General features: G+C 48.4%; 2 protein-coding genes and 1 long non-coding RNA gene across 6 annotated transcripts in view; 1 reads left to right on the top strand and 2 right to left on the bottom strand.

The window, feature by feature from the left end:
* kalrna (kalirin RhoGEF kinase a) overlaps positions 1 to 2,302 on the bottom strand; it is a 163,340-nt gene extending 161,038 nt beyond the window's left edge. Inside the window, exon 1 of one of the 2 annotated variants that reach the window (XM_085136077.1) lies at positions 1,970 to 2,302. In XM_085136077.1, the coding sequence (XP_084992203.1) occupies positions 1,970 to 2,036 (67 nt within the window). In that variant the 5' untranslated portion in view covers positions 2,037 to 2,302. The remainder of the gene's footprint in view (positions 1 to 1,969) is intronic. The other variant, XM_085136078.1, reaches the window with a different exon arrangement.
* LOC146499958 (uncharacterized) overlaps positions 1 to 16,733 on the top strand; it is a 41,783-nt gene extending 25,050 nt beyond the window's left edge. The window contains exon 2 of the long non-coding RNA XR_014869910.1: positions 13,986 to 16,733. This is a non-coding gene — a long non-coding RNA (uncharacterized LOC146499958). The remainder of the gene's footprint in view (positions 1 to 13,985) is intronic.
* A 4,204-nt stretch (positions 16,734 to 20,937) lies between these two features.
* Positions 20,938 to 27,996, bottom strand: part of LOC146499959 (aryl hydrocarbon receptor-like) — a 44,337-nt gene continuing 37,278 nt past the window's right edge. For 2 of the 3 annotated variants that reach the window (XM_085136090.1, XM_085136089.1), the window contains one exon: positions 20,938 to 21,338. In XM_085136090.1, coding sequence (XP_084992216.1) covers positions 21,189 to 21,338 — 150 coding nt within the window. In that variant the 3' untranslated portion in view covers positions 20,938 to 21,188. The remainder of the gene's footprint in view (positions 21,339 to 27,996) is intronic. The other variant, XM_085136091.1, reaches the window with a different exon arrangement.

Here is a 27,996-nt window from a genome sequence, read left to right on the forward strand (position 1 = left end):
GATTTGGCGCTATATAAATAAAATTGAATTGAATTATTATAGAAACAGGGATTTGAATCCAACACTGAAAACACCAGGGCATTAGAAACAGCAGCTACTCAGTTTGTCAGCGTTCATGCAAAAACCCGAAACATCCAGAGTCCCAAACTCCTAAATTACACAATAAACTGTTTTAGTGCTTTTAGATTTTTACATCAGCCTCTTGTGTCGCCATGTGAGAAACGACACGTTGTGCTGTACACCGTGGCTATGATGACTATGGCGAATGGCTATGGATAATACAGAAAGCGGCACAGCACTATGCCTCTGGGGACTCCGGTGCTCAGAGGGAGGATGGAGGATATGTACTTGCTCAGCCTGACAGTCTGAGGGCAGATGGTGGGAAAATCTAATATCCAGTGATGTATGGAGGGGGTCAGCCAGGAGTTTCATTGGCATGCTGAACGAGCGCTCTGACATACGTGTTGGTCTCGGTAAATAAGGCCAGTGTTGCCGCACAGCTGGCATCTTTACACGACTTCTTCTCTTGGTACCAAAACTGGTGTTGAGGGGTTCATTAGTGCACCCCAGCATGTGTGTCACATCCCAGTGTGGGAAACTGTGTCACACACCTGAAGCCACACAGCACTGTGCAAAAGTCTCAGCCAGCCCTCAGTTTACTTCCAAGACTTTCATTTGATAAAGTGGTCCGGAGCAATTATTTTCCGGCCTTTATGGATGTCTTTCAGACGTTTTCTTCGGACAGTCGCTCACAAGAATCCCATAATTGATTCCCATTTCTTTAATTGAATCTATAAAATATTCCAAAGATAACCCACAAACTGCACACCAGGCAGATACAAAGGAAACAATAATGTGCACTTCTAAAACAATCAGCTGGATTTAGTTCAGGTGCAGGAGAAGGAAAACTGTGGAGCGACACAGCTTTTCAGGAGCATTGGTTGGATTTCTATTGCATTAAAGGACAGGAGCTCTATAGTAAATGAAATATACTGCTGACAGAAATTCAGCTCTTTGTGAGATTCTCCACAAACACCGTGCTAAGCGCCTTGTTGTGATTTGTTTGGTATATAAATAAAACTGAGTTCATGCAAAGCTAGCCGAGAAATTCAGAGTGATGAAAGCTGAGTTAATGGCCCAGCAACCAGCACCTGAACTTTACCAGGTAACCAATGCAGCCTGGTCTCAATAGAAACGCCTCCGTCAACAAGTCCTTCTCAAGGAAAAGAAAGAAGAAGAAAAGACTCATGAAGGTTTAAATCCAGTGTGTTCGGCGTTGTGTCTAACAACTAACTGTAAAACACGATGGAGGGTTTGGAGCTGCAGTTCAGCCGGTGGTGTTGGAGATCTTGTCAAAGCTGAGCAGAGATCAGTAGCATCACATCTGGATCCACTGATCATCAGAGGTGGCCATGGCGTTCTGCTAATATCTGCTTCAGCCTTTACGTCATAAAAGATCCCAGAAATGATCTGCTGTCTCCTTTTTTAATGGTCTTAAAAACACTTTGCAAGTATAATGTAATGAGCTGTCTCCATGATGACAGGATGTGCTCCTCTTGCAGACCAGTTATTTGGACTCTTGGTCCTTCTGTCCATGCATCTGCACAAACACACAAACTGCCATTTGTAGCATGCTGGACATTTTTCCCTGAGCCTTTCAGCTGCTGATCTGATGTGATCCCACCATGATTCTTCCTTCTTTTGTGGACCAACAGCATCAGCTAACACGCTCACACACACGGAAACCAACATGACACTGTAGATCCGCGTAAAAGCCTCAAACAGCAACATTTCTCCTTATTTGAAGCAGAATGTTTGCAGCTGCTAGTGCCGCTTCCAGCTGATTTTCTGCACATTTCTGCTCTCTCGCTTTCGTGCGCTTGCTCGGGCGGCTCTGGCTCGAATTGATCTCGGGTGTGATGCTTTTGTCTTAGATTTTGGAGAGATCAGCTCCGATCGCTCTTCCTACCTGTTTTGTAGAAGGCATCAGTGTCGGGGTCGCTGGGCGCCTCCTCGGCCGCTTCTGCTGGGTTCATACCGGAATCCGTTTTACTATCCAGTGACAAAGAAAGACGGGAATAAAGCCCACGGCTCGGGAAAGATCCTCGCGTCTTTATTCCTCACATGTCCTTCGCTTAGCTCGCTCTCCCTCCATCACCCGCTGTGGTTTGCTTTCTTTTTGTCGCCCTCTCGGTTTGTTTGGTGTTCAGGGTAGGCTTCGTTTCTCTCTATTGTTCCCGGTCCAACCTCCCTCTCTGCTTCTGTCCGCCAGGGTCTCTCTGCCTCCCTCCCTCTCCCCGTACGTCCCCTCCCTCCCTCTGTCTCTCCAGTTCAGTTCATTGACCTTTATTAACGGGTTCGTCTGTGCGTTGATCTATAAATCAAAAATCACATTTTCACTAGTTTCCAAATAGCAGGTCGATGGTGATGCAGTAGTTCTAAACATATATGCTGCATTTGATATTATATACATGGAGCAGGAGGAGGAGGCGTGCACTGTGCACAAACAAGCAGGGCGAGGGGTCGAAGTAATGGGCCACCCGCTGCACCTCCAAATCAGCAATGAGCCAGCGGTGACCACTGTGGACCATTTCTAGCCTTAATGGCCAGTCTGAGCATTGATCCAGGCAATCACGTGTTTACTAGCGGCGCATCGTTGCATTGTGCCGGGCTGTCACTGACAGGAGAAGCAACTTCCCAGCATAAATCTGACGCCACCCTCGTGGATGTGGATGTGTCAGACTCTTGTGCGTTGCCTGCCTCACCCTCCATCATCAGTTATATTTCACACCCTGTCTTCTGTTTGAATGTTCACTTCCCTTGAAACTTAAAAACACGTTTCTTTCTAAGTGATGAAATCAACAGCAGTATGTATATTTCTGATATATTTCTACTAGGGATGCAACCATACCAATTTTTTCAAACCGATACTTGGATCTGAGTACTTGCCGATACAGAGTACAAAAACCGATACTTCTACCACACACACACACACACAAATGCAATGAATTGGAAGACAGGTTTTATTTTATTCTCTGCCGATAAAAAAATAAAATCTTAATATAAATGACCACAAAAAAATTTCAAGTGAAAAATAAGCACTTCTGTTAAATTATTGCAGAGTCTCCACATTGTAATTTAACAAAATATCACTGAACTATTGGCACTGTCTCGAGCTTTCAGAATAATAAATAAACACTTCTGTTTGGAATAAAATAAATACAAATTTAGTATCGGTTCATGGTATCGGTTAACTTTTACGAGTATGAGTACACTCACATTTTACAGTATCGACCCGATACCCGATACAAGTATCGGTATCGGTACCGATACCAGTATCGGTATCGGTGCATCCCTAATTTCTACAATTCTTCCATGAACAAAATTATTTATTTGGGCTAAATTTCATTACATTTCAGACAATGACAGAGAGCACTGTGCAACATGCTGATAGATTTGGATTTGTATGGGAACAGGTAGAGCTCAACCACAGCATTACAGAGCCTGTGGATCCCCTCTCTGTCAGCTGTTTCCCCCCATACATATATAGAACTAATGAACATACGTGTAACAAACATGTACTGTAAGGCTTCTTTTATTATTATTATTAACCTTTATTTAACCAGGAAAATCCCATTGAGATTAAAAACCTCTTTTTCAAGGGAGACCTGGCCAAGCAGGTGTCTCACAGTTACAGAAATTACTCAAACACAGGCAGCAACAACACACATGCAACAATAAGTGAAAGAATACAAATAAAATTCAATAAAATTCAAATAAAAATACATAAAAAAATCAGTTAAAATGACAATCAATCTAATTGAAACAGTTGCATGTTATGGACTTGGCCTGAAGGATTCGTAGTTTAGATTTAAAAGCACTTAATGAAATGAATTCAGTCATTTTCCTTCTGCAGTTTGTTCCAAGCCGATGGTGCTAAATGGACAAAAGCTCTTTTAGTTCAGTTTGGGCAAATGGAGCAGAAAGCAACAAGTAACCATGCGGACGAAGAGAACGACCAGCATGTTTCATTACAAGCAGGGAACATCTATAAGAAGGCAGCAACCCAAGTATCGCCTTATATATAAAACTGTATAGATGAGAGTTCCTCCGACTTACCAAAGCAGGTCCTACCTGAGAGTACAACTCACAGTGGTGAGTCTGAGATTTACGGTTAGTGATGAACCTCAGAGAAGCACGATACACAGAATCAACCATTCGAAGAGGAGCAGAAGCCTTCATATATAGAATATCTCCATAATCCAGCACAGGCAAGAATGGGGATAATATTCAGTGTAAAGCATGAGGGAGGCGTACACTTCATGATCGTGCACAGATCTTTAACCACTTTGCCTCGTCCACCATCAATTCTCATTTTCCTGCCAATCTCTGCCTCTCATCCTCAAACACATCACATTAACAGTCCCAGCTGCTGGAAGCTCTCACTGTGAGACAGCACCATCTAGTGGACAAGACTGTGTGTAACAGCGAGGCTGTTGTATAATAGTCCTGTGGCATGAGTTGTGGTTACACTTGATTTCCCCAGAGGGGCCGTGACCGACCTCAGCCTTTTCCAAATAAGCAACTACAGCATATTGTGTTCAGTGACATCTCTGATTGTTGGCAGGTCTGTATGAACATGTGAAAGCCTGTGGGTGATCGAGAGTGAGCAGAGAGGTAGATAACTGAAGGAGTTTGAAGTCCACGGCGTTGTTTCAAGACCCTGTGATGATTTAGGGTGACGTGACATATGCTGGTGTGTGTCCAGGATATTTTAGAGAACTTCACGCTTCCATCTGCTGACTTTTGGAGATGACTTCCTTTCCCAGTAGGACTTGCAGCACCTGGCTGCAGTGAAGGTTCTGACCTTAAGAGAATCTGTGGAGTGTTTTCAGGAAGGAGACCACAAACAACTGACATACGTCTGATTTCCAAGTAACCTTTGAAATGTTGGACCACAATGCTTTGCCAACACCAGACACAATGTAATGAATCCATTTACTTGAGTACTTTATTCAAATAAAGGTTTAATGCGCTATATTAATTTACTGACTAATTTCAGTCTTTATTATTTTTTGGGTGCAAATATTATATTTGAGTTTTTCAGATTTTGCAGATTCGTTGCATCATTAAAACTACTCTTTGAACATAAAGTGTTGTAAATTCTGTTATAATATGAAAAAATGCACGGTCATTTATTGTATTTATTTATTTATTTTGACAAAGGAAAAATGTTTTAAGATAAAGACGAACAAAGAAGAAGACAGGATAGACAGTTGGGTCATGGGATGAAGTCAAATGGCATAAAAAAGAATAATGGAAACTCTCTAGTAACAAACTTACTATATCTTGATGTATATATCTCCATTTATACATTTGTGTCCTCAAATAACAATCTCAAAATAAAAGGAATGAATGGGTGACTTCCAACACCTCAGACCCTGATCAGCAGGCTCCGCAGTGGCATCAGAAAAATGTCATTAATAGGAGTTATTTTCAGTTAGAACAGTAATAATGACTTAAATTACAAGTATTCCAGGATTTGAGAATTTTCCATGTGAAACTCTTGGATTTAATGTGGAAAAGTATCAAAAACATCAAGTTGAAATAAATGTGGAAGCTTGGTTAATGGTTGTTAATGATGATAAGATCTGGGTTGTTGGCGACCTGAGGGATAGAGCCACTGTGCAATTAGTCATTTGAACTGATTTCCACAAAGCTGTCAGAGGTGCAGTCGCTGGAAGCACTGATGTAGTAGTACTATGGTATATGACAACATCCCACATTATGGGTGGCTGTAGCTCAGGTGGCAGAGCAGATCAGTCGGTGGTTCGATCCCAGGCTGCTCCAGTCTACATGCCAAATATCCTTGGGCAAGATACTAACCCCATGTTGCTCTCCGATGCGTCCATCGGAGTGTGAATGTGTATGAATGTTAGATACCTAATCTCCAAAAGTTGATTCTGTTCATCTGGACGTAGCGTTTTCTGGGAGAAACGCTTCGTCATCATCAGGTGACGTCTTCAGTCTCAGCTGACTGCAGGTTTCAATCTTATAAACAGTACATTTGCATAATGACTGAAACCAGCCCACTGAAGGAACAATGGGCTGTGAGGTCAGTTCCTTAATCGTAATTATGCAAATTCTCATGACCATTGATCAACAACCACTGACCAAAGACCACTGATCAATGGCCATGAGTACCATTCAGAGAGTTGGGGAATGGCTGCAATCACAGCATTGTAAGATGGTGACAGATGTACCCTTAGGCCCCCTCCTCGATTCAGAGATGGTCTTTCCCTTTTCACGTAAATGGCCTCCTTGACTCCGCCCTCAAACCAGCGTTCTTCCCTGTCCAGGATGTTACATCCTCATCCTTGAAAGAGTGTCCACTGGTATCTAACATCTTGAATGCATCAAGACGTTAGATACTTAGCACTTAAGCTTAGAAGTGCTTGTGTGAATGGGTGAATGAATTAGCTGTATAAAGCGCTTTGAGTACTCGGACAGAGTAGAAAAGCGCTATATAAGAACCAGTCCATTTACCATTAGATATGTTTATCTGAATTTTGGATGTGGGCATTACTGTTTTCTGATGAAGACAGATGTTACAGATGTTAGCATTCAGTCAACAGTCTTTGGACACTTTGCGTTTGCAGCTTCCTGTTTTCCTTTTAAAACTACAATTTAAAGTGATCTGGAGGTCTCATGAGAGGAGAGAAAGTACACAAGTATGACACACATTTCTTACTCTTAAATCCCCCAAACTATTATCTAAAATATACAGAACACTTTCTAAAATAGATGAATCAATATCCCTTCCTATTGCAAAGTGGGAAGGAGATTTATCAGTCAGCTTAGACCAAAACGTCTGGTCTCAAATTTGCTTAAAAACCTTTAAATTTATTAAAAATCCCAATCTGCAATTAATACAATACAAAATACTGCATAGAGTGCACTATACAGGTCATCGAATGTTTAAGATGGGCTTTACATCCGCCAACAACTGCTCACACTGTCAAGGCAATACACCAGACAGTTACATCCACGCTCTTTGGTTCTGTCCACCAGTGCAGAAGTTTTGGCACGAGATATGTGAGGACTTATCAAAGTGTCTGAAATGTAAAATTCCAACCTCCCCTTTAGTATGCTTGTTGGGAAATTTGGATGATGTCACTACAGAAATTAATACAGTCCACATGGTTTTTATTGCCCTATGCATCGCCAAGAAAACGGTCCTCATGAACTGGAAAAATAAAAATAATCTTAATTCTAGCCAATATAGAAACTATCTAATAGATCACATTAGTCTCGATATAGCCTCTGCCACCACATTAGATCAATCCCTCTGGGCTCCTTTGATCGGCTCCATCACCTAGCGGGGGTGGGGGGTCGTGGTTTGGTCCCGCCTTGGCTATTGTGGTTGATGTGGAGGTTGGGATGGGCTTAGGGCACCTGGAGGACCCCTAGAGACGTTATCCCTGGAGGGCTTAACCCGGGGGTTGTGTTCATAACCTGGTTAGTGGCTCTGGTCGCTCTCAGAGGTTGTTCTCCTCGTGGCCGCGTGCAGCGGGGCTGGAGGATGGTCTGTGCTGGCGGACGTAGGTTACTGGCCTGGTGGCCTGGCTGCCCCTGAGTGGATCCGGGGCGGGCGTGGGGGTTTGGGGTTCGGGGGTGCTTCGCCTCCGTGCTGGGGCTCTGGCTGGGCCTTGGGGGCTTCGGTCCTCGTCGGTGTGTCGCCGAGGTTGTGAGCGGGTGGGTGCACGGGGGCTCAGCCCTGGCGCAGGGGGCCTCTTGTGCATCGGCCTAACCGGGGGGCTCTTGAACTGGCAGGGAGGTTGTTCCATCTTTGCAGGAGTCCACTCTGCAGGTGGGGGAGAGACATAGGAGAGGTGGAGAATAAACTTAACCTGGGTGTCTGTGTCTTGTGTAGTCTGGGAGATGATTGAATGTTGGGGTGGGTACAGTTTCCTCTGCGGTGGGGTAGAGTGGGCTGCCCCGGGTCCTGTGGGGCTTGGCGGTGTTGCTGCCGTAGGCCCCGGTCTGGATGGGCCTGGGCTCCCTTTCCTTGGTGGATACCAGAGGACGGGGGTGCATATTGGGGTCAGCGGGGGAGCTGGCCCTAGGGAGGGACACCCTCCCCTCCCTTCTTTTCCTCCCCATCCCCGGCTGCCTCCCTCTTCACGCTCCACCACACCCACCCACACAGGTAGGGCTTTGGGGTGCGGGTGTGTCACCAGGGTGCAGGGGACGTGCTAACACCTGCTGCTCTCTGGCAGCAGCACCATGCTCTCCCTTGTTTTAAATACACTTTAGAGCAACACGCAGCAACACTACACTTGAGCGGGAGGAGGGAGGTATGGGGTCTTAACACACCCCTGTTCTCTGCTAGCCATCGGGGCGGGGGGGCTGGGAAGAGATGCTGGCTGTCCGATTGGCCTCCCTGCTGCTGCGGAGCCTGGGGCGGTCTGCTTGCCTCCACCCCGGAGGGAAGGGTAACATCTCTTGGGTCTGGGTGCCGTTTCCATCTCTGGGGGTGAGGATACCTGGACCCGGGATATAGAGTATGTTTGGGGAGTGTGATTGTGTGTACATGTCCATTTACGTTTATTCCTGCGTTGGGTGAGTGCTGAGTGTTTGTATATGTGTGCATGAGGGTGGGAATGCATGTCTGTGTCTGTGTGTGCCTGTTTGTCTGTGTCTATATGTCAGGTCGGGTCTTAGACTTCACCTCTCTGGGAACTCCAAGGCCCTCCAAAGTGTGGAGGCCTATCTCCCCTCACCACACTCCCTGCCGGTGACTGATGCCCTCAGGGGTCGGTGCGTTGGTGGTTCTTGGTGTCCGGGGCTGGGCGCTCAGGTATGTACCAGCTCACTCCCGGTGACTACTTGGCGGGGCCTGGCGCCTGCTGCTCGGTCAGGCCTCTTCCGGGGCGCGGGGGGCCCTCGGGCCTCCGGCCTCTGTGCCTGCGGCTCGGTTCACTCTGGCACAGCTGGCTGCCGGCAGAGCCGGCGGGCACGCCGGTGCAGCCCCCTCTAGCTTCTGCCCGGTGGCTACTGGGTGACCCCTCATCTGGGGATCCTCAGCCCTTCCCATGAAGGTGGCACGGATGCCCCTCCGGTGGTCCTCCTTGGGCTCTTGCACTCTGGGGCCTCTGGATGTCTGGGGCCTGGATCTCCTCCATGCCTGCTTCATGCCCTGGGGGACGGGGCTATGGCTCTCTACATCCTCTAGCAGACCATTACATGGGGAAACCATTTGAATACAAGCGCGCCGATCCACACAGGTGTGCACATGGGTGTTCACTATTCGTAGACTTAAATCACACCTTTCTTGGCTGCTACTTCAAAGCACATTGTGCGCTGTATGTCCTGCGTGCTGCACAACAACATTCAATATTTAGTATTTACTGCTGTTTACACTTAGCTAGATTAATGCGATGGTGTTGTGTATAGTATGTTGCATTGTTTTGTTTTTTTTTTTGCTTGTTTTCTATTCTCTCTCTCTCAACAGGTGATCCCGGAGATATTTTTTCTTCCCCCCTTTCTCACTGTCCCTCTCCCCTTCTGTTTTTCTTTTCCTTCCTCTTTCTTTCTCCCTTTCCTATCCCTCACTCATGTCTGTCCCGTCTGTAACATCTGAAAATAAAATAAATAATAAAAACAAAGGTCGATCAAATGGACCAATACGGCAATGCCATGATGATCCATTTGGCAAAATAAATCCATTGGGTATCCTTGTTGGTCTTCAGACAACAATTCTGACGGCTAAAGAACCAAATGGGACAGGCGAAAAAAAAACAAAAAAAAAAAAAACAAACAAAAAAAAAACACAAGTATGACACACAAAGCCTCAGGTAAGAGGTTGCTGTGTGTTTGTTGGTCACACTAATAGATATGACCCAGGTCATAATGTTGAGTGTTGTATTAGCTCCTCCACAGCCTGAGGGGATGGTCTTCATTTCTCCTGCTGCTTTTTGCTTCCAGATGGAAGCTGACCATTGGTTGGAGACTGAATGCTTTAAATTGGGACTTAAATTAGGAGAACAGAGCTGTTTTTGTGCCCACTCAGATGTTTTCTACCCAAAATATAAAAATAAACTACTCAGTTTTTGAAACTGCAAATCCTGCTGTGGCACTGGCCATCCTGTGGTCCCTTTGTTGGCCACGGTTCAGGACATTTTGGATTGTTCTGTGCCGAGGAAATATCAACAACTCCGTGGGTTTCTGAGTATGTGTGGCTACTTCTCCGGCTTCTTTGTGGGAGCTAAGTTCTTGTGTAGAATTGGCTGTGCCCACCCTGATGTTTTCTAGTTTCTAGTTTCAACAGCAAATTAAACTATTTTGCTGTTGAAACTGCAAATCCTGCTGTGGCACTGGTCCTTCCTTGGGAGCAGGGAGTCAATGGGCAATGGAAGAACATTTTTTCAAAGTCTCAAAATGAATCCAACAACGGGTCTCCTCAGCTCGCAAACCTGTACGAACTGTAGTTAAGAGGAGAGATGCAGTAAAGGACATTTTTTGAGACATTGTTTCCATCAAATTCAAAATGACCTTGTGTTTATTAAAAGTTTAAACATTTTGTATGCTGTCTGTGTTCTGTGTATAAAATATGAGTTTATGAGATCTGCAGACCATCACATTCAGTTTTTATTTCCATTTTACACAGCAGACTAACTTTATTTGAACTAGAGTTGCTACTGCATCATTCATCCAAGAAATGACACGTATGTCCACATAAAGGACAATCGACTAACCCGCCACCAGAGATTGTCCAACGCTGTCAGAGCACTAAGATCCCAGTGAAGAATATAACAAGAGCTTTTTCCTTGTTTGCTCCGTGTTATTTCATAATTCTGATGTCATCAGTTTGGATCTCCACTGTAGCAGGAATAATGGTTTCAAACTTCGAACTGATTCTGCATTTGTATATTGAAACATGTGTATTCAGGCATTTCAGTGTGTAAATGATTTCAGATGATTATCGAAGGTCTACAAAAGGTGTACATATTCTTGTCTTTACTGATTTTCCTGGTTTATTTTTGTGGCAGAAGTGGGGACAAAAATGTATTCTTAAATCCATCCATCTTCTTCTGCGTTATCCGGGGCCGGGTCGCGGGGGCCCAGACCTCCCTCTCCACAGCCACCTCCTCCAGCTTATCCGGGGGAGCACCAAGGCGTTCCCAGGCCAGCCGAGAGATATAATCTCTCCAGCATGTCCTGGGTCTTCCCCGGGGCCTCCTCCCAGTGGGACACGCCCAGAAAACCTCACCCAGGAGGCACCCAGGAGGCATCCTCGTCAGATGCCCGAACCACCTCAGCTGCCTCCTTTCGATGTGGATGGCCGAATGGCCGAACTTCTCACCCTATCTCTAAGGGAGAGGCCAGACACCCTTCGGAGGAAGCTCATTTCCGCCGCTTGTATCAGCGATCTCGTTCTTTCGGTCACTACCCACAGCTCGTGGCCATAGGTGAGGGTAGATGGGTAAATTGAGAGCTTTGCTTTTACACTCGTCTCTCTCTTCACCACAGCAGACGGGTACAGCGTCCGCATCACTGCGGCCACAGCACCAATCCGTCTGTCGATCTCCTGCTCTCTTCTCCCGTCACTCATGAACAAGACTTGAACTCCTCCACTTGGGGCAGAAACTCGTCACCGACGGAGTGGGCACTCCACCCTTTTCCGGCTGACGACCGTGGCCTCAGATTTCTTCAATCCATGAAAATGAATTATTAGATTTCAAGTGACCTTCACAAAAGGTTCTCAGTCCTCCAGGCCATCGTAGTCTAAGGGGAAAGAAAAGTCTTAACTTCGCAGCCTGATCATCTACATCAAGGTGTTGATATCACAAAGCCTCGATGAGTCATCTCTGACGAAATGCTATGCTGTTAGCTTTGAAGGAGCTGCTGTTATGAAAAGCTCAAACATAATCACAGCTAATCACTGAGTGCCTTAGCTGTCACATGATTAATGAGATGTTTGTGTAACTATGGTTGTCAATAAAAGGACTGAGGGGAGGCTGGAGTTCGGAGTTGGCTGAGATCAGGTGAAGAGCTTACAAGTCTACGACCCTGACCGGACTCCCCTTGCAGCAAGTAAAAGACAAAGAGCGCTGTGTGGTCTTGCTTTGTTTGCAGTGATTGGTCTCTGAGTCAGTGGGGTCTGATGTCTTTAAGGCCCAACAATTACTTAACTAAATCAGGGGAGGAGATGGCTCAGTAGGTAGAGCGTTTGCCCCATGATGGGAAGAGCGGAGGTTCAAACGGCCACCCTGATGTACCCCTGAGCAAGCTACCGTCCATACGCACCGCTCCCCGGGCGCTGGACTGGTGGCTGTCCACTGGTGAATGGGTTACATGCAGAGAGGAATAAAGTATGTCATTTCATTTTAAAAATAGAGAAATATGTTTGCAAATACAGCGGTTAAGTTCCAGCTCCGAACTCGATTAGCTGACATTCATAAAAATTTCGTAAACCTTTCAATGACATTGTTTGTTTGAGGCGTAAGTAAGATGTTTTTTTTATATAAGATGTTCCTATGCTCTGATTATTCTGATTATTTTTTTTAAATACACTTCTTTTAAGTACGCAAAATTAGGAGGATGGCCAGTGTTACCTGTAGAGAAATAAAATGTATTTATAGTAGAAAAAGACCGACATTTCCACATTCAGAATGAAGACATATACATATAATGGTACCATTTAGTCTTCTTGTGTTCAATTTGCCATGAAAAGCACACTGAGCACTGAGAGGATGGACCGGCACGATGCTGCCGTCTCACACTGAACATTACGTCCTGTAAGCACCACCCTGATGTTCTTTCATTTCAATCCGGTCTTGAAGTGATGATGTGACGAATCCTGCTTCCAGGCCCAAACTACTCTGCGTTTAATGTTTAATAAATCAAAAAAATCAAAATCAAAATGTATTTATAGAGCACATATTAAAACAACAGTGTTGACCATAGTGCTTCAGTCAGTAAAAGCAGGAGACAATTAAAACAAACAATAAAACAGGACAACAAACAATAGGTAACAACACAACAAGCTAGACCAGCCAACTAGTTAGAATCAAAAGCCAAAGTAAAAAGATAAGTTTTAAGACGTGATTTAAAAGACTGGATCGACTCGGCAGTACGAATATGAACAGGGAGGTTATTCCAGAGTCTGGGCGCCACCAAGGCCCGGTCTCCTCTCGACTTCAGTCGAGTCCAGGTTGTGCTAGGAGCCTGTGATTGGACGATCTAAGTGCTCGGTTGGGATTGTATACGTGGAATTCAGAATTTTAAAAGTGAACAAAAGAATTTTAAAATCTATGCAATATTTAACAGGGAGCCGATGTAGTTTGGCTAAAATTGGAGTGATGCGTTCTTAGATTCTCGTACCTGTTAAAAGACGCGCAGCTGCATTTTGAATTAACTGAAGCCGGTAAAGAGAAGAGTGTTGGAGGCCGGAGTAGAGGGAGTTACAGTAGTCCAGTCTGGATGCGTGGATAAGCTTTTCAAGGTCCTTTAAAGGAAGGAACGGCTTTGCTTTAATAAGACTTTTGTGTATTTAACATGTTTTAATACTTTGTATCTTTTTCTACTGAATCTCAACAAGCCCCTAAAAACAGTCAGTGATCACTGTCAGTTTTTATTAACGCTGTTCGTTTTAAAGCTCAGTTTTTAAACCCTTCCGATGTAGCTACAGCCCATGCAGCAGTATATTAATGACTAACCTCGTATTGTGGATGGATTATCTCAGTTGTTCTCCTGGCTGAAGTTTGGTCCGTTTACAGCATCCTGCCATGCGATTACATTTGTCTCTAACCATCAGGAACACTCAGGTTAACTTTTATCAAGTGGAAAAAAGTTAGCGTTCATCCTCCAGCTTCACTGTTTATGCTATGCTAACATAGCTGTGTCGCTAGCGATCACGTAGCACAATATTATAGAGCAGCTAGCCAAACTTCAGTAACCCTACAAACATCGCTGCTGTTTAGTTTCCTGTTTTTCAGCTCTACGTCTTAATTTGTTTCAGAAATCTCTCAGTCAGGACATTGATTTCCCATGAAAAGCACACTGAGCACTGTGTTATATTTAGATGGAAGCTAGCGAGCTAACTTCCTGCTAACATCTAACTCCGTTAAATTTAATAAATTCGGTTTTCATGGATGCCTGGATTTTAAACTTAATTGTTACACAAATGTCACTGCTGTTTAGTTTTCTGTCTTCATTTATGTTGGAAGTGATAGCAGAGCTGCAGGTTTGAGTATTTACAGAAATCTCTCAGTTAGAACATGCTATATCATGTTTAGGTGGAAGCTAGCGAGCTAAGTTTCTGCTAACTTCATCTTATGTAATAAATCCTGCTTTCATTGATGCCTGGATTTTAATCTTAATTGTTACACCTGGTAGAGCAGCAACGTGGTAGAAAGAATTTAGACAGTTTGTAACTCTCGTTGATGCTGCAATGACCGAGTGACTTATGGACCTGCAGTGGAGTTTGGGCCCAGGCACGGCTAATGACGTCAGACCAGATTTCATTTCATTGCACTTGGAGAACTACAGATTTGACCCTTTGAGCCATGGCTTCATTTTTCTTACAAAGAGGTTGCCACTTGTGGAGCACCTTGGTCAAATCCTGGCTACTTTGTTCTCTGTAATTACGCAGGCTTCACAAATTAAATGTGGTACAGGTTTATTTATTGTTCAAATGCTACATATAGCACCTTTAAATGTCAGGGGTCCACAAAAAGAATTCATTGACAGACGTTAGACATCCCTACTGTTCATGTGGATACAAAACTAGAGGGCTGAAAGACAGAAATGTATGAGTGGTCATATTTCCATGTCTGTAAGATGTTTGTGTGTTTGCAGAAATCCTAATTTTAAAGGAAAAATGCTTCTGAAACAAAGGGCACAGGCCAAATATGCATGGTTAGGTAAAGACAGAATCAAAGTTCAGTAATATGGCACCATTTTCAGGCTGTCACAGAGTGCTTTGTGATGAAAGTACTATTTACAATAGAAAATAACACAAAAACCAGCAAAGGGGTTGTTGGGTGTCTCAAAAATAGTGAAACAAGTGACTTGACATAAAACTATGTACATACCTGTTTGTTTGACTTTAAATACACATCTTTTCACACTAAGTCACATCAATCGTTTTAAATAGAGCAGACATTTTTGCTGTGGGAAAAAGAAAGATAAAGAAACGAGTAACGTCCACGTGTTTCACATCGCAAACATGTCAAAATAACAGCAGCTCTATCAATAATAACATCATTTGAACAATGGAAATCTCTTTTCAGCATCTTCTCTCGATGAAATAATCGGACTCATCTTCATTTCTGAGTAATTTTATGCTGTACAAGAAACATTCAGAAGTGTGTCTGCCCACTAAAGATCTATCTTTAACTTCATTTGGTTTTCTTTTTTTTAACTGTGTAGACCTGAAACGACAGACCTCATGTTTCATCATTTTCTACCATTTCAAAGGTAAACACTGCGGGGAAAATATCAATAAGTGACAAATTAAAGGAAAATCTATATATGCCGTTTTGGCCTATCTGGTGCTATTTGAAGGGATCTGGTGCCATTAAAACACAGTAGGCTTTAAACAATGATTGAGCCATTCAATGAATTAGGGCGCTGCCATGCAGGAAGAGAGCACATTCATTAGGATATAAAACATAAAAGTGATCACTTCAAAAGTGGCTTCCCTTCATTGGCTTCCTGTTAAATCCAGAATTCAAAATCCTGCTCCTCACATACAAGGTCTTAAATAATCAGGCCCCATCTTATCTTAATGACCTTGTAGTACCATATCACCCTATTAGAGCACTTCGCTCCCGCTCTGCAGGCCTACTTGTTGTTCCTAGAGTATTTAAAAGTAGAATGGGAGGCAGAGCCTTCAGTTTTCAGGCCCCTCTTCTGTGGAACCAGCTTCCAGTTTGGATTCAGGAGACAGACACTATCTCTACTTTCAAGATTAGGCTTCAAACTTTCCTTTTTGCTAAAGCATATAGTTAGGGCTGGACCAGGTGACCCTGAATCCTCCCTTAGTTATGCTGCAATAGACGTAGGCTGCCGGGGATTCCCATGATGCACTGGGTGTTTCTTCTTCACTCACTATGTATTAACAGACCTCTCTGCATTGAATCATATCTGTTATTAATCTCTGTCTCTCTTCCACAGCATGTCTTTATCCTGTCTTCCTTCTCTCACCCCAACCAATCACAGCAGATGGCCCCGCCCCTCCCTGAGCCTGGTTCTGCTGGAGGTTTCTTCCTGTTAAAAGGGAGTTTTTCCTTCCCACTGTCACCAAAGTGCTGCTCATATGGGGTCACGTGATTGTTGGGTTTTTCTCTGTATCTATGAGGCGCCTTGAGGCGACTGTTGTTGTGATTTGGTGCTATATAAATAAAATTGAATTGAATCACTCAGAGCTACTTTGTATTCATCTGGTGGACTATGGCTTGATGGAAGCAGTCCATCCTATTTCTCTGATGTTTTTTATTTTCTATTTCTACTACAGAACAATTATTTCTATTGTTGCATGTAGAGATTGTCACATACACAAAAGCAGCTTTACTGACGAGTTACAGTTTTTGCCTACCCAGTGAATAAAAGAGCATTTGTATCCATAATCTTTTTGCCAGTAGTTGAGCTTTATTCACTCTTATGTTTGCTGTTTTCTCCGGGGCCCCAGCTGACTCCTTGTATCTTCACTATGTTATATGTAAATACCCCAAAAACATGGTTGAATACTGATATAACTTCCAGAGTCCAAACAGTCCAAACAGTCCAACACAACAACAAAGTCTGTAAGTGAGCAGATTATGATGTGGCTCTGTTTACTGAAATTTGTTCACAATTTGGTGCTAATTATAGCAAATGCACATTTCAATTTAATTGTTCATGAATTGACTTGAATGTAACCGTAGCAACCACACCGCACACGTACGCTTCACATATAGACTACTATTAGCAGGGTGGCAAATTTCTGAAACGCACTAATCCGTTTATATTCATCCATGTGTGAATTCTGTCTGATTTCATGCACAGTGAAGCCGTCTGTCTGGACTATCCAATGACAGCAGTGTCTGATCCACTTAGGATTTAAGGGCTTCCCTTATGCCCGATAATCCCCACATTACAGGTGTCAATTTTTCCTTTAATTTGTCACCCGTGTGTCATTAAATGACTATATTTCACATTTTAGGTTGGTTTGACAACAAGATGATATCAAGATGAAGATATCAGGCCTTAAAATCGTGAGTTTTCCATTTGTATATAGTATAGTATCGTAGATGTAATGGAGCAGGTGAGAGCAGGGAGGATGGGGTAAGTGCAGCCTAGGTAGAGACAATATCTTACATATGGACGTCCAAACAATCAGGAACTTCCCATAGGACATTGATATATAGAGAAATACACAAAGGGTTTCTTCCAAATGAGTCAGGTAAACTTGTAACAGTGACCACATATAAAAAAACGAATCTTTGAGAGGTTCAATTCAATGTCAACATAATCAACAAGAGACAAACAATTCAAGTGGAGAAAAATAAAAACGATTACACTAACACGACATGTTTGTGCTTGTGAGGACTCATCATTTGAAGTGTATCGCAAAATAAGACCGTGTCAGAAATGGGAAGAACCCCATAAATCAGGGTTTCCACCCCCCGTGTCCTTGACTACCAGTGTGCATTAGGTGGGTTTAAGAAATAAAGTGCAGGATAGTTCTAGAAATAATTCTCATCTTCTATACTTTTTTTTTCAAATGTATATGGATTAATCTCATTGTTGAAAATCATTCAACAAAGAAATCAACAAACACTTAACGAGTACATTCCTGTAGCATGAGCAAAACTTAACTGTACCAACACCTGTAATCACGCGTTCGTATGGTGCATTCAGATACAAAGCAAAGCAAACCACAGTCGTATTAGGAAAGATCACACGAAACAAACATATCACCAGAAAAGAACTGCATTTATCAGAGATATAAACGTTTCCAGAGCTCCTCTAGCTTTTCCTACATTCATACAGATGATAGAAAACCTGTCTGATTGTGCTTTCTACCACACAGCAATCATAGGTTAGACAGAAGATGAAGGATGTGGGGGTCTGATCCCTGGTTACTGGAACTGGTTTTGAGTACATGGAACAGCTGTACCAACCAGAGTGCAGCTCTGACAGTAGCCAAGGCAAAAACTCAGGTATGGGAGAAGAGAGGCCATGGAAGAAGCCTTTCGGTTGGCCTGGCAAACTGTCAGTGGAAAGCAGTTTCCGTCCACACTGTATGTAATGGGGATGCTGACCTCAACAGACGACGGTTGAACTAACACATCAAAGAATCTCCTCAATCCCATTGACATGGCTTCTTGTAGTATAAGAGGACTGGGAGTAAGGTCACTGAGGTAGTTTGTCAAGGCTCAGGCTCTGTTGTGGTGCTGTCATAGCTGACACACCTCTGCAACATTGTGTTGCAGTCAGAGACAGCGCCTCTGGACTGGGAGACTGGGGTCGTGGTGGTGATTGGGGGCGATCGTGGCTCAAGAGTTCGGCGTTCGTCTTGTAATCGGAAGGTTGCCGGTTCGAGCCCCGGCTCCGACAGTCTCGGTCGTTGTGTCCTTGGGCAAGACACTTCACCTGTTGCCTACTGGTGGTGGTCAGAGGGCCCGGTGGCACCAGTGTCCGGCAGCCTCGCCTCTGTCAGTGCGCCCCAGGGTGGCTGTGGCTACAATGTAGCTGCCATCACCAGTGTGTGAATGGGTGGATGATTGTGTATAGTGTAAAGCGATTTGGGGTCCTTAGGTAAAGTGCTATACAAATACAGACCATTTACCATTCCCCTCTTCAAGGACTGAAGTGTGGCCCAACTTTAGGATGCTCATGCTTCTCAGCCTCAGCCTGGGTACTTCATCTGCCTGTTAGTGGAACCTTAGATTCATGAGGTGCTTTTCATCCTGATCATGGATCAGCTCTTTATTTCCTCAAGGATGTTTGAGGGTTTATGGGAGCTCCCAAACATGAGTTCTGGGGACTTGACGAAGGCATTCAACCGTGTGTTCTGTTGGAGGTACTTTGGGAGTATATGGTATCAGGCCCATTGCTGTGGCCTAACCAGTACAACCATTACCAGAGCCCAGTTCACATTGTTGGCAATAAGTCAGACTCGTTCTTTGTGACTGTTGAACAAAGGGACTGCTGTCGTTTGTCACGATTTCGTCCATAATTTCCATGGACGAAATTTCTACGTGCAGCCAAGAGGAGGTCTGGTGTGGTGGTCACAGGATCTTGAGATTCTCCAACTCACACCAGAGTGGTTCACAACCACGTGTGATGAAACTGGGATAAGAAATGGTGTTTCAAAATTCAAGACCATGCTCCTCAGACTGAAAAGGGCTCCTCGGGGATGGGAACGAGTTACTACCCCTGGTAGAGCAGTTACAGATCTTGGGGTCTTGTTCATGATTTAGGGGGGAGTGGACCAAGAGATTGGATCGACAGGCTCGAGAAGCATCTACAGTGATGAAGATGCTGTACTGGTCTGTCATGGTAAGGGGAAAGCTGAGTGTAAAAGCAAAGCTGTTGAATTATTAAGTCACAAGCTCTGTGACCTCATGTCTGTAAGAATGAGGTCACAGATACAACATAGAAAGGGATCCTAGGCTCAGCCTTGGAGATTGAGAGTGAGGAAAAAGCAGGAATAGAGCCACTGCTCCTCCACACTAAAAAGAATCAATTGAGATGATTAAGGCATCTGACCAGGATGCTCAAGATGTTCAGTGCATGTCCCATTGGAAGGAGGCCCTGGGAAGATCCACGATACTCGAGAAATTACATTTCTTGGAAACACCTTGGTGTCTCACCCTAACCGGTCGCAGCAGATGGCCCCGCCCCTCCCTGAGCCTGATTCTGCTGGAGGTTTCTTCCTGTTAAAAGGGAGTTTTTCCTTCCCACTGTTGCCAAAGCACTTGCTTGTAGAAGGTCATATGATTGTTGGGGATTAGTATAAAGTGCGCTGACTTGAATCTTGTTGTGATTTGAGGATGCATGAATAAATTTGAATTGGTCTGGGCAGAGATGGGCAGAAAACCGATGGATCAGACCTTTTTTACATAACAGACTCTACATGGATACCCTAGTACTGGAGCACCTACACAGTAAACTTACAGGAGCCATGGAAACACGTGCCACAGTTTTTGTGCTTACATTAATGCCGGAGTTACTGAGTAAGCAAATCAGTGACTTTACACTTTTGCACACTGTATGCCTTAGCACTGTAATGGCACATTAGTGGCTGACCTGCTCTGGCTGATAAAAGCTTCCACTTAATAATAATAATAATAATAATAACACTCCTTAAAATTGATTATAAAATACATGTAGGAAGGAGGGAAGAAATTGCACTAGCCGACTCGCTGCAGTAGTAGCATCCTATTACAGTGCCATGCAAAAATTCAGTGCCTCCTTATAATGACCCTTTCTTTCATAAATGGTTGTAAAGACAGACTGCATGGCTAGGTGCTTTATTTTATACACCCCTGGAAATGGGGCTGAAAACACCTGAATTCTAAGATTAGGAGATGTGGCCAAATTCTTGGTCCACATAACTGTAGATTCAGTCTGAATAATCTGTATGAAACGAATAGAATCACTGAGTGTCATGAAAGTGCAAACCACAGACTCCTGAAGAGGACACAAACCACAGACTCCTGAAGAGGACATAAACCACAGACTCCTGGCTAACTTGTAAATTCCTCTTGAAAACAGATTTCTTGGTTCTCAGTGTCTAATGAAGCCATGCTGGTGCATTAAAGTACCAATACTAAGACAGCACGGCAGAATCTGATGTCCTGGGACGAGAACACGTTGGTTTTACAGTGTATCTGAATGCAGATTTCTAAAACCCCGCCTCCAATGATTCATATTTACTTAAAACAAGCTAAGCGCTCTTAACTGCATTAGTGTAAACAAAGAACTCATATGATAATATGACTTAAAATATAACTCGGTGATCCCCTCCCCTGACACAACGTCACAAAGTCAAAATGAAAGGACAAAAACAGATGTCGGCCTACGTTTCTCCAGCTTTGTTTGTTGTGGTGTGTAGATGTATAAGGCTGGTCCAGTCACTGGATGTTTCTGGCCGTTCACAGTGTCGTGCTACGTGACTGTCCCTGGTCAGATGGTCAGAGGTAGAAGCCGGTGGCTGGTGTGTCCGGGAGTGTAGGCAACGTCTCAGGGCTGGGTACCTGGATAGTAGGAGGCACAGATCCATTCCTGTTAGGCAGGGCACAACCTCCTGGGTAAGTGCTGTTTAGCACGCAGCCATTTTCCATCTGCAAAGGACATAAAATATCATTAACATTAAACAGGATTGCCATTTGGCTCATAGTGGGTGTTTGTATAAGACAAAGATCATTATTCATCATCTTAAAATAATCTTAAAAGCAGAAACACAAATAAATAAGGCAAAAGTCCCTACAACCTTCTTCTTTAATTCAATTCAATTTTATTGAGTAAGCACTTTGGCAACAGTGGGAAGGGAAACTTCCTCATAACAGGAAGAAATCTCCAACAGAACCAGGCTCAGGGAGGGGCTTTAGGCTTCCCCCTTTAGGGGTAGCCACAGTGCAGCATGACTCCATTGCAGTCCGTTCCTACTGTCTCGTCTGTCACACGACATTCACGTTTCTACTCTGTGGTTTTCTTGAGAGCTTGAAAAAGAAGGCAACTGGACTTATTTTATGTTTGTGAAGACATTTCAGCTCTCATCTGATGGACTTCTTCAGATATAAAAACATATGGTGGAGAGTCCCGGCTGTCGAATTCCTAGTGGTGGCCCTGAGAGGAGGTGGCCCTGAGAGGAGGTGGCCCTTATGGGAGGTGGCCCTTATGGGAGGTGGCCCTGAGAGGAGGTGGCCCTTATGGGAGGTGGCCCTGAGAGGAGGTGGCCCCGAGAGGAGGTGGCCCTGAGAGGAGGTGGCCCTGAGAGGAGGTGGCCCCGAGAGCAGGTGGCCCTTATGGGAGGTGGCCCCGAGAGCAGGTGGCCCTTATGGGAGGTGGCCCTGAGAGCAGGTGGCCCTGAGAGGAGGTGGCCCTTATGGGAGGTGGCCCCGAGAGGAGGTGGCCCCGAGAGCAGGTGGCCCTGAGAGGAGGTGGCCCTTATGGGAGGTGGCCCTGAGAGGAGGTGGCCCTGAGAGGAGGTGGCCCCGAGAGCAGGTGGCCCTTATGGGAGGTGGCCCCGAGAGCAGGTGGCCCTTATGGGAGGTGGCCCCGAGAGCAGGTGGCCCTGAGAGGAGGTGGCCCTTATGGGAGGTGGCCCCGAGAGGAGGTGGCCCCGAGAGCAGGTGGCCCTGAGAGGAGGTGGCCCCGAGAGGAGGTGGCCCTTATGGGATGTGGCCCTGAGAGGAGGTGGCCCCGAGAGGAGGTGGCCCTGAGAGGAGGTGGCCCTTATGGGAGGTGGCCCTGAGAGGAGGTGGCCCTTATGGGAGGTGGCCCTGAGAGGAGGTGGCCCTGAGAGGAGGTGGCCCTTATGGGAGGTGGCCCTGAGAGGAGATGGCCCTGAGAGGAGGTGGCCCCGAGAGCAGGTGGCCCTTATGGGAGGTGGCCCTTATGGGAGGTGGCCCTGAGAAGAGGTGGCCCTGAGAAGAGGTGGCCCCGAGAGCAGGTGGCCCTTATGAGAGGTGGCCCTTATGGGAGGTGGCCCTTATGGGAGGTGGCCCCGAGAGCAGGTGGCCCTTATGGGAGGTGGCCCCGAGAGCAGGTGGCCCCGAGAGCAGGTGGCCCTTATGGGAGGTGGCCATGAGAGGAGGTGGCCCCGAGAGGAGGTGGCCCTGAGAGCAGGTGGCCCCGAAAGGAGGTGGCCCTGAGAGCAGGTGGCCCTTATGGGAGGTGGCCCTGAGAGGAGGTGGCCCTGAAAGGAGGTGGCCCTTATGGGAGGTGCCCCTGAGAGGAGGTGGCCCCGAGAGCAGGTGGCCCCGAGAGCAGGTGGCCCCAAGAGCAGGTGGCCCTTATGGGAGGTGGCCCTGAGAGGAGGTGGCCCTGAGAGGAGGTGGCCCTGAGAGGAGGTGGCCCTCATGGGATGTGGCCCTGAGAGGAGGTGGCCCCGAGAGCAGGTGGCCCTGAGAGGAGGTGGCCCTTATGGGAGGTGGCCCTGAGAGGAGGTGGCCCTTATGGGAGGTGGTCCTGAGAGGAAGTGGCCCCGAGAGGAGGTGGCCCTGAGAGCAGGTGGCCCTGAGAGGAGGTGGCCCTGAGAGGAGGTGGCCCTTATGGGAGGTGGCCCTGAGAGGAGGTGGCCCTTATGGGAGGTGGCCCCGAGAGCAGGTGGCCCTTATGGGAGGTGGCCCTTATGGGAGGTGGCACCGAGAGGAGGTGGCCCTGAAAGGAGGTGGCCCTGAAAGGAGGTGGCCCTTATGGGAGGTGGCCCTGAGAGGAGGTGGCCCCAAGAGCAGGTGGCCCCAAGAGCAGGTGGCCCCAAGAGCAGGTGGCCCTTATGGGAGGTGGCCCTGAGAGGAGGTGGCCCCGAGAGCAGGTGGCCCTCATGGGAGGTGGCCCTGAGAGGAGGTGGCCCCGAGAGCAGGTGGCCCTGAGAGGAGGTGGCCCTGAGAGGAGGTGGCCCTTATGGGAGGTGGCCCTGAGAGGAAGTGGCCCCGAGAGGAGGTGGCCCTTATGGGAGGTGCCCCTGAGAGGAGGTGGCCCCGAGAGCAGGTGGCCCCGAGAGCAGGTGGCCCCAAGAGCAGGTGGCCCTTATGGGAGGTGGCCCTGAGAGGAGGTGGCCCTGAGAGGAGGTGGCCCTGAGAGGAGGTGGCCCTCATGGGATGTGGCCCTGAGAGGAGGTGGCCCCGAGAGCAGGTGGCCCTTATGGGAGGTGGCCCTGAGAGGAGGTGGCCCTTATGGGAGGTGGTCCTGAGAGGAAGTGGCCCCGAGAGGAGGTGGCCCCGAGAGCAGGTGGCCCTGAGAGGAGGTGGCCCTGAGAGGAGGTGGCCCTTATGGGAGGTGGCCCTGAGAGGAGGTGGCCCTTATGGGAGGTGGCCCCGAGAGCAGGTGGCCCTTATGGGAGGTGGCACCGAGAGGAGGTGGCCCTGAGAGGAGGTGGCCCTGAAAGGAGGTGGCCCTGAAAGGAGGTGGCCCTTATGGGAGGTGGCCCTGAGAGGAGGTGGCCCCGAGAGCAGGTGGCCCCAAGAGCAGGTGGCCCCAAGAGCAGGTGGCCCTTATGGGAGGTGGCCCTGAGAGGAGGTGGCCCCGAGAGCAGGTGGCCCTCATGGGAAGTGGCCCTGAGAGGAGGTGGCCCCGAGAGCAGGTGGCCCTGAGAGGAGGTGGCCCTGAGAGGAGGTGGCCCTTATGGGAGGTGGCCCTGAGAGGAAGTGGCCCCGAGAGGAGGTGGCCCTTATGGGAGGTGGCCCCGAGAGCAGGTGGCCCCGAGAGGAGGAGGCCCTGAGAGGAGGTGGCCCCGAGAGGAGGTGGCCCCGAGAGCAGGTGGCCCCAAGAGCAGGTGGCCCTTATGGGAGGTGGCCCCGAGAGCAGGTGGCCCCAAGAGCAGGTGGCCCTTATGGGAGGTGGCCCTGAGAGGAGGTGGCCCCGAGAGGAGGTGGCCCTTATGGGAGGTGGCCCTGAGAGGAGGTGGCCCTGAGAGCAGGTGGCCCTTATGGGAGGTGGCCCTGAGAGGAGGTGGCCCCGAGAGGAGGTGGCCCTGAGAGGAGGTGGCCCTTATGGGAGGTGGCCCCGAGAGCAGGTGGCCCCGAGAGCAGGTGGCCCTTATGGGAGGTGGCCCTGAGAGGAGGCGGCCCCGAGAGCAGGTGGCCCTTATGGGAGGTGGCCCTGAGAGGAGGTGGCCCCGAGAGGAGGTGGCCCTGAGAGCAGGTGGCCCCGAGAGGAGGTGGCCCCGAGAGGAGGTGGCCCTTATGGGAGGCGGCCCTGAGAGGAGGTGGCCACGAGAGCAGGTGGCCCTTATGGGAGGTGGCCCTGAGAGGAGGTGGCCCCGAGAGGAGGTGGCCCCGAGAGCAGGTGGCCCTGAGAGGAGGTGGCCCTGAGAGGAGGTGGTCCCGAGGGAGGTGGCCCTGAGAGGAGGTGGCCCCGAGAGGAGGTGGCCCCGAGAGGTGGTGGCCCCGAGAGCAGGTGGCCCTCATGGGAGGTGGTCCTGAGAGCAGATGGCCCTGAGAGCAGGTGGCCCTTATGGGAGGTGGCCCTGAGAGGAGGTGGCCCTTATGGGAGGTGGTCCTGAGAGGAAGTGGCCCCGAGAGGAGGTGGCCCTGAGAGCAGGTGGCCCTGAGAGCAGGTGGCCCTGAGAGGAGGTGGCCCTGAGAGGAGGTGGCCCTTATGGGAGGTGGCCCTGTGAGGAGGTGGCCCTTATGGGAGGTGGTCCTGAGAGGAAGTGGCTCTGAGAGGTGGCTCTTATGGGAGGTGGCCCTGAGAGGAGGTGGCCATGTGAGGAGGTGGCCCTGAGAGGAGGTGGCCCCGAGAGCAGGTGGCCCTTATGGGAGGTGGCCCTGAGAGGAGGTGGCCCCGAGAGGAGGTGGCCCTGAGAGGAGGTGGCCCCGAGAGGAGGTGGCCCCGAGAGCAGGTGGCCCTCATGGGAGGTGGTCCTGAGAGCAGGTGGCCCTGAGAGCAGGTGGCCCTTATGGGAGGTGGCCCTGAGAGGAAGTGGCCCCGAGAGGAGGTGGCCCCGAGAGGAGGTGGCCCTTATGGGAGGTGGCCCTTATGGGAGGTGGCCCCGAGAGCAGGTGGCCCCGAGAGGAGGAGGCCCTGAGAGCAGGTGGCCCCGAAAGGAGGTGGCCTTGAGAGCAGGTGGCCCTTATGGGAGGTGGCCCTGAGAGGAGGTGGCCCTTATGGGAGGTGGCCCTGAGAGGAGGTGGCCCCGAGAGCAGGTGGCCCCAAGAGCAGGTGGCCCTTATGGGAGGTGGCCCTGAGAGGAGGTGGCCCCGAGAGGAGGTGGCCCTTATGGGAGGTGGCCCTGAGAGGAGGTGGCCCTGAGAGCAGGTGGCCCTTATGGGAGGTGGCCCTGAGAGGAGGTGGCCCCGAGAGGAGGTGGCCCTGACAGGAGGTGGCCCTTATGGGAGGTGGCCCCGAGAGCAGGTGGCCCCGAGAGCAGGTGGCCCTTATGGGAGGTGGCCCTGAGAGGAGGCGGCCCCGAGAGCAGGTGGCCCTTATGGGAGGTGGCCCTGAGAGGAGGTGGCCCCGAGAGGAGGTGGCCCTGAGAGCAGGTGGCCCCGAGAGGAGGTGGCCCCGAGAGGAGGTGGCCCTTATGGGAGGTGGCCCTGAGAGGAGGTGGCCACGAGAGCAGGTGGCCCTTATGGGAGGTGGCCCTGAGAGGAGGTGGCCCCGAGAGGAGGTGGCCCCGAGAGCAGGTGGCCCTGAGAGGAGGTGGCCCTGAGAGGAGGTTGTCCCGAGGGAGGTGGCCCTGAGAGGAGGTGGCCCCGAGAGGAGGTGGCCCCGAGAGGTGGTGGCCCCGAGAGCAGGTGGCCCTCATGGGAGGCGGTCCTGAGAGCAGATGGCCCTGAGAGCAGGTGGCCCTTATGGGAGGTGGCCCTGAGAGGAGGTGGCCCTTATGGGAGGTGGTCCTGAGAGGAAGTGGCCCCGAGAGGAGGTGGCCCTGAGAGCAGGTGGCCCTGAGAGGAGGTGGCCCTGAGAGGAGGTGGCCCTTATGGGAGGTGGCCCTGTGAGGAGGTGACCCTTATGGGAGGTGGTCCTGAGAGGAAGTGGCTCCGAGAGGTGGCTCTTATGGGAGGTGGCCCTGAGAGGAGGTGGCCCTGTGAGGAGGTGGCCCTGAGAGGAGGTGGCCCCGAGAGCAGGTGGCCCCGAGAGCAGGTGGCCCTTATGGGAGGTGGCCCTGAGAGGAGGTGGCCCCGAGAGGAGGTGGCCCTGAGAGGAGGTGGCCCCGAGAGGAGGTGGCCCCGAGAGCAGGTGGCCCTCATGGGAGGTGGTCCTGAGAGCAGGTGGCCCTGAGAGCAGGTGGCCCTTATGGGAGGTGGCCCTGAGAGCAGGTGGCCATGAGAGGAGGTGGCCCTGAGACGAGGTGGTCCTGATAGTGGCTGACCCAAGATTGATCATGTGAGCCAAGGCGCCTGGAAGTGATCTTTAGAGTATTTGATACCGGGGTCGTGCCTGGTTGTTCACAGTGAATGGAGATGGAGTCCCTCTACATAAGAGTCAGTACATTTACCATTTACTCTACTCCCCTGTAAACCATCTGTGTCCTCAGTCCATATTGTGGACCCTGGCATCCTAGAAAGAGGGACCATTGTTCATCTGCACAGACGTGTACATCTATCCTGTTGAGGTGGCTCTTTTATAATGTGCCAAGTTTCCGTGGAGCAGCTGTTTGGTTTCTCCTCTGCCGAGGTCCAAGCGCTGCTCACAGCACTGCACAGCATACACTATGCTGCTTAGGTTGTGTTTGAGTTTTGTGCTTGGCATGAACTACTCCATCCAAAGTTCTTCTGCCTTTGTTTCCTGTCTTTTTCCACACCTTGGCTCATGTGATGACACACCTGATCAACAACCCTCAGAACCACCGTCACAACCTCAGCAAATACCTCAGATAAATAACTGGGACTCTCCACCAGCTGTTTTTATAACTGACGAAGCTTCTTGGATGACACCTGAAATGTCTTCACAAACCTAAAGAAGTCCAGTTTCCTTAGTTTTTTAAAATTCCAGACTACCACGACCTGCATGACCGAGAACTTACACAAACCCTCGGTAGTTTTCCTTTTCTTCCTCATCTTCTTGTCAATGCCGCTGTTTCCAAACATAGATCATAGCAGGTCTTACTACCATCTTGTAAAGACTGTATATTGTCTCAGTCTCCTCTTTGTTAGAGTGTTAGAGTGTTAGTCCACTTCCTGTTTTTCGCTCCTTGTGAGTGGAAAGTTTGCATTTGTTTTTGGTTTAGTTTTGTATTTTGCTTTATGCTGGTACGTATCCGCTCAGTAAAGCGCTGCCTTTAGATAAACCTCCTCCTGCATCTGTGTCCTCGTCACACACACTATGACAGTC

Source organism: Neolamprologus multifasciatus, chromosome 16 (genome assembly GCF_963576455.1).
Source record: "Neolamprologus multifasciatus chromosome 16, fNeoMul1.2, whole genome shotgun sequence".
In the NCBI taxonomy this organism is placed as follows: domain Eukaryota; kingdom Metazoa; phylum Chordata; class Actinopteri; order Cichliformes; family Cichlidae; genus Neolamprologus; species Neolamprologus multifasciatus.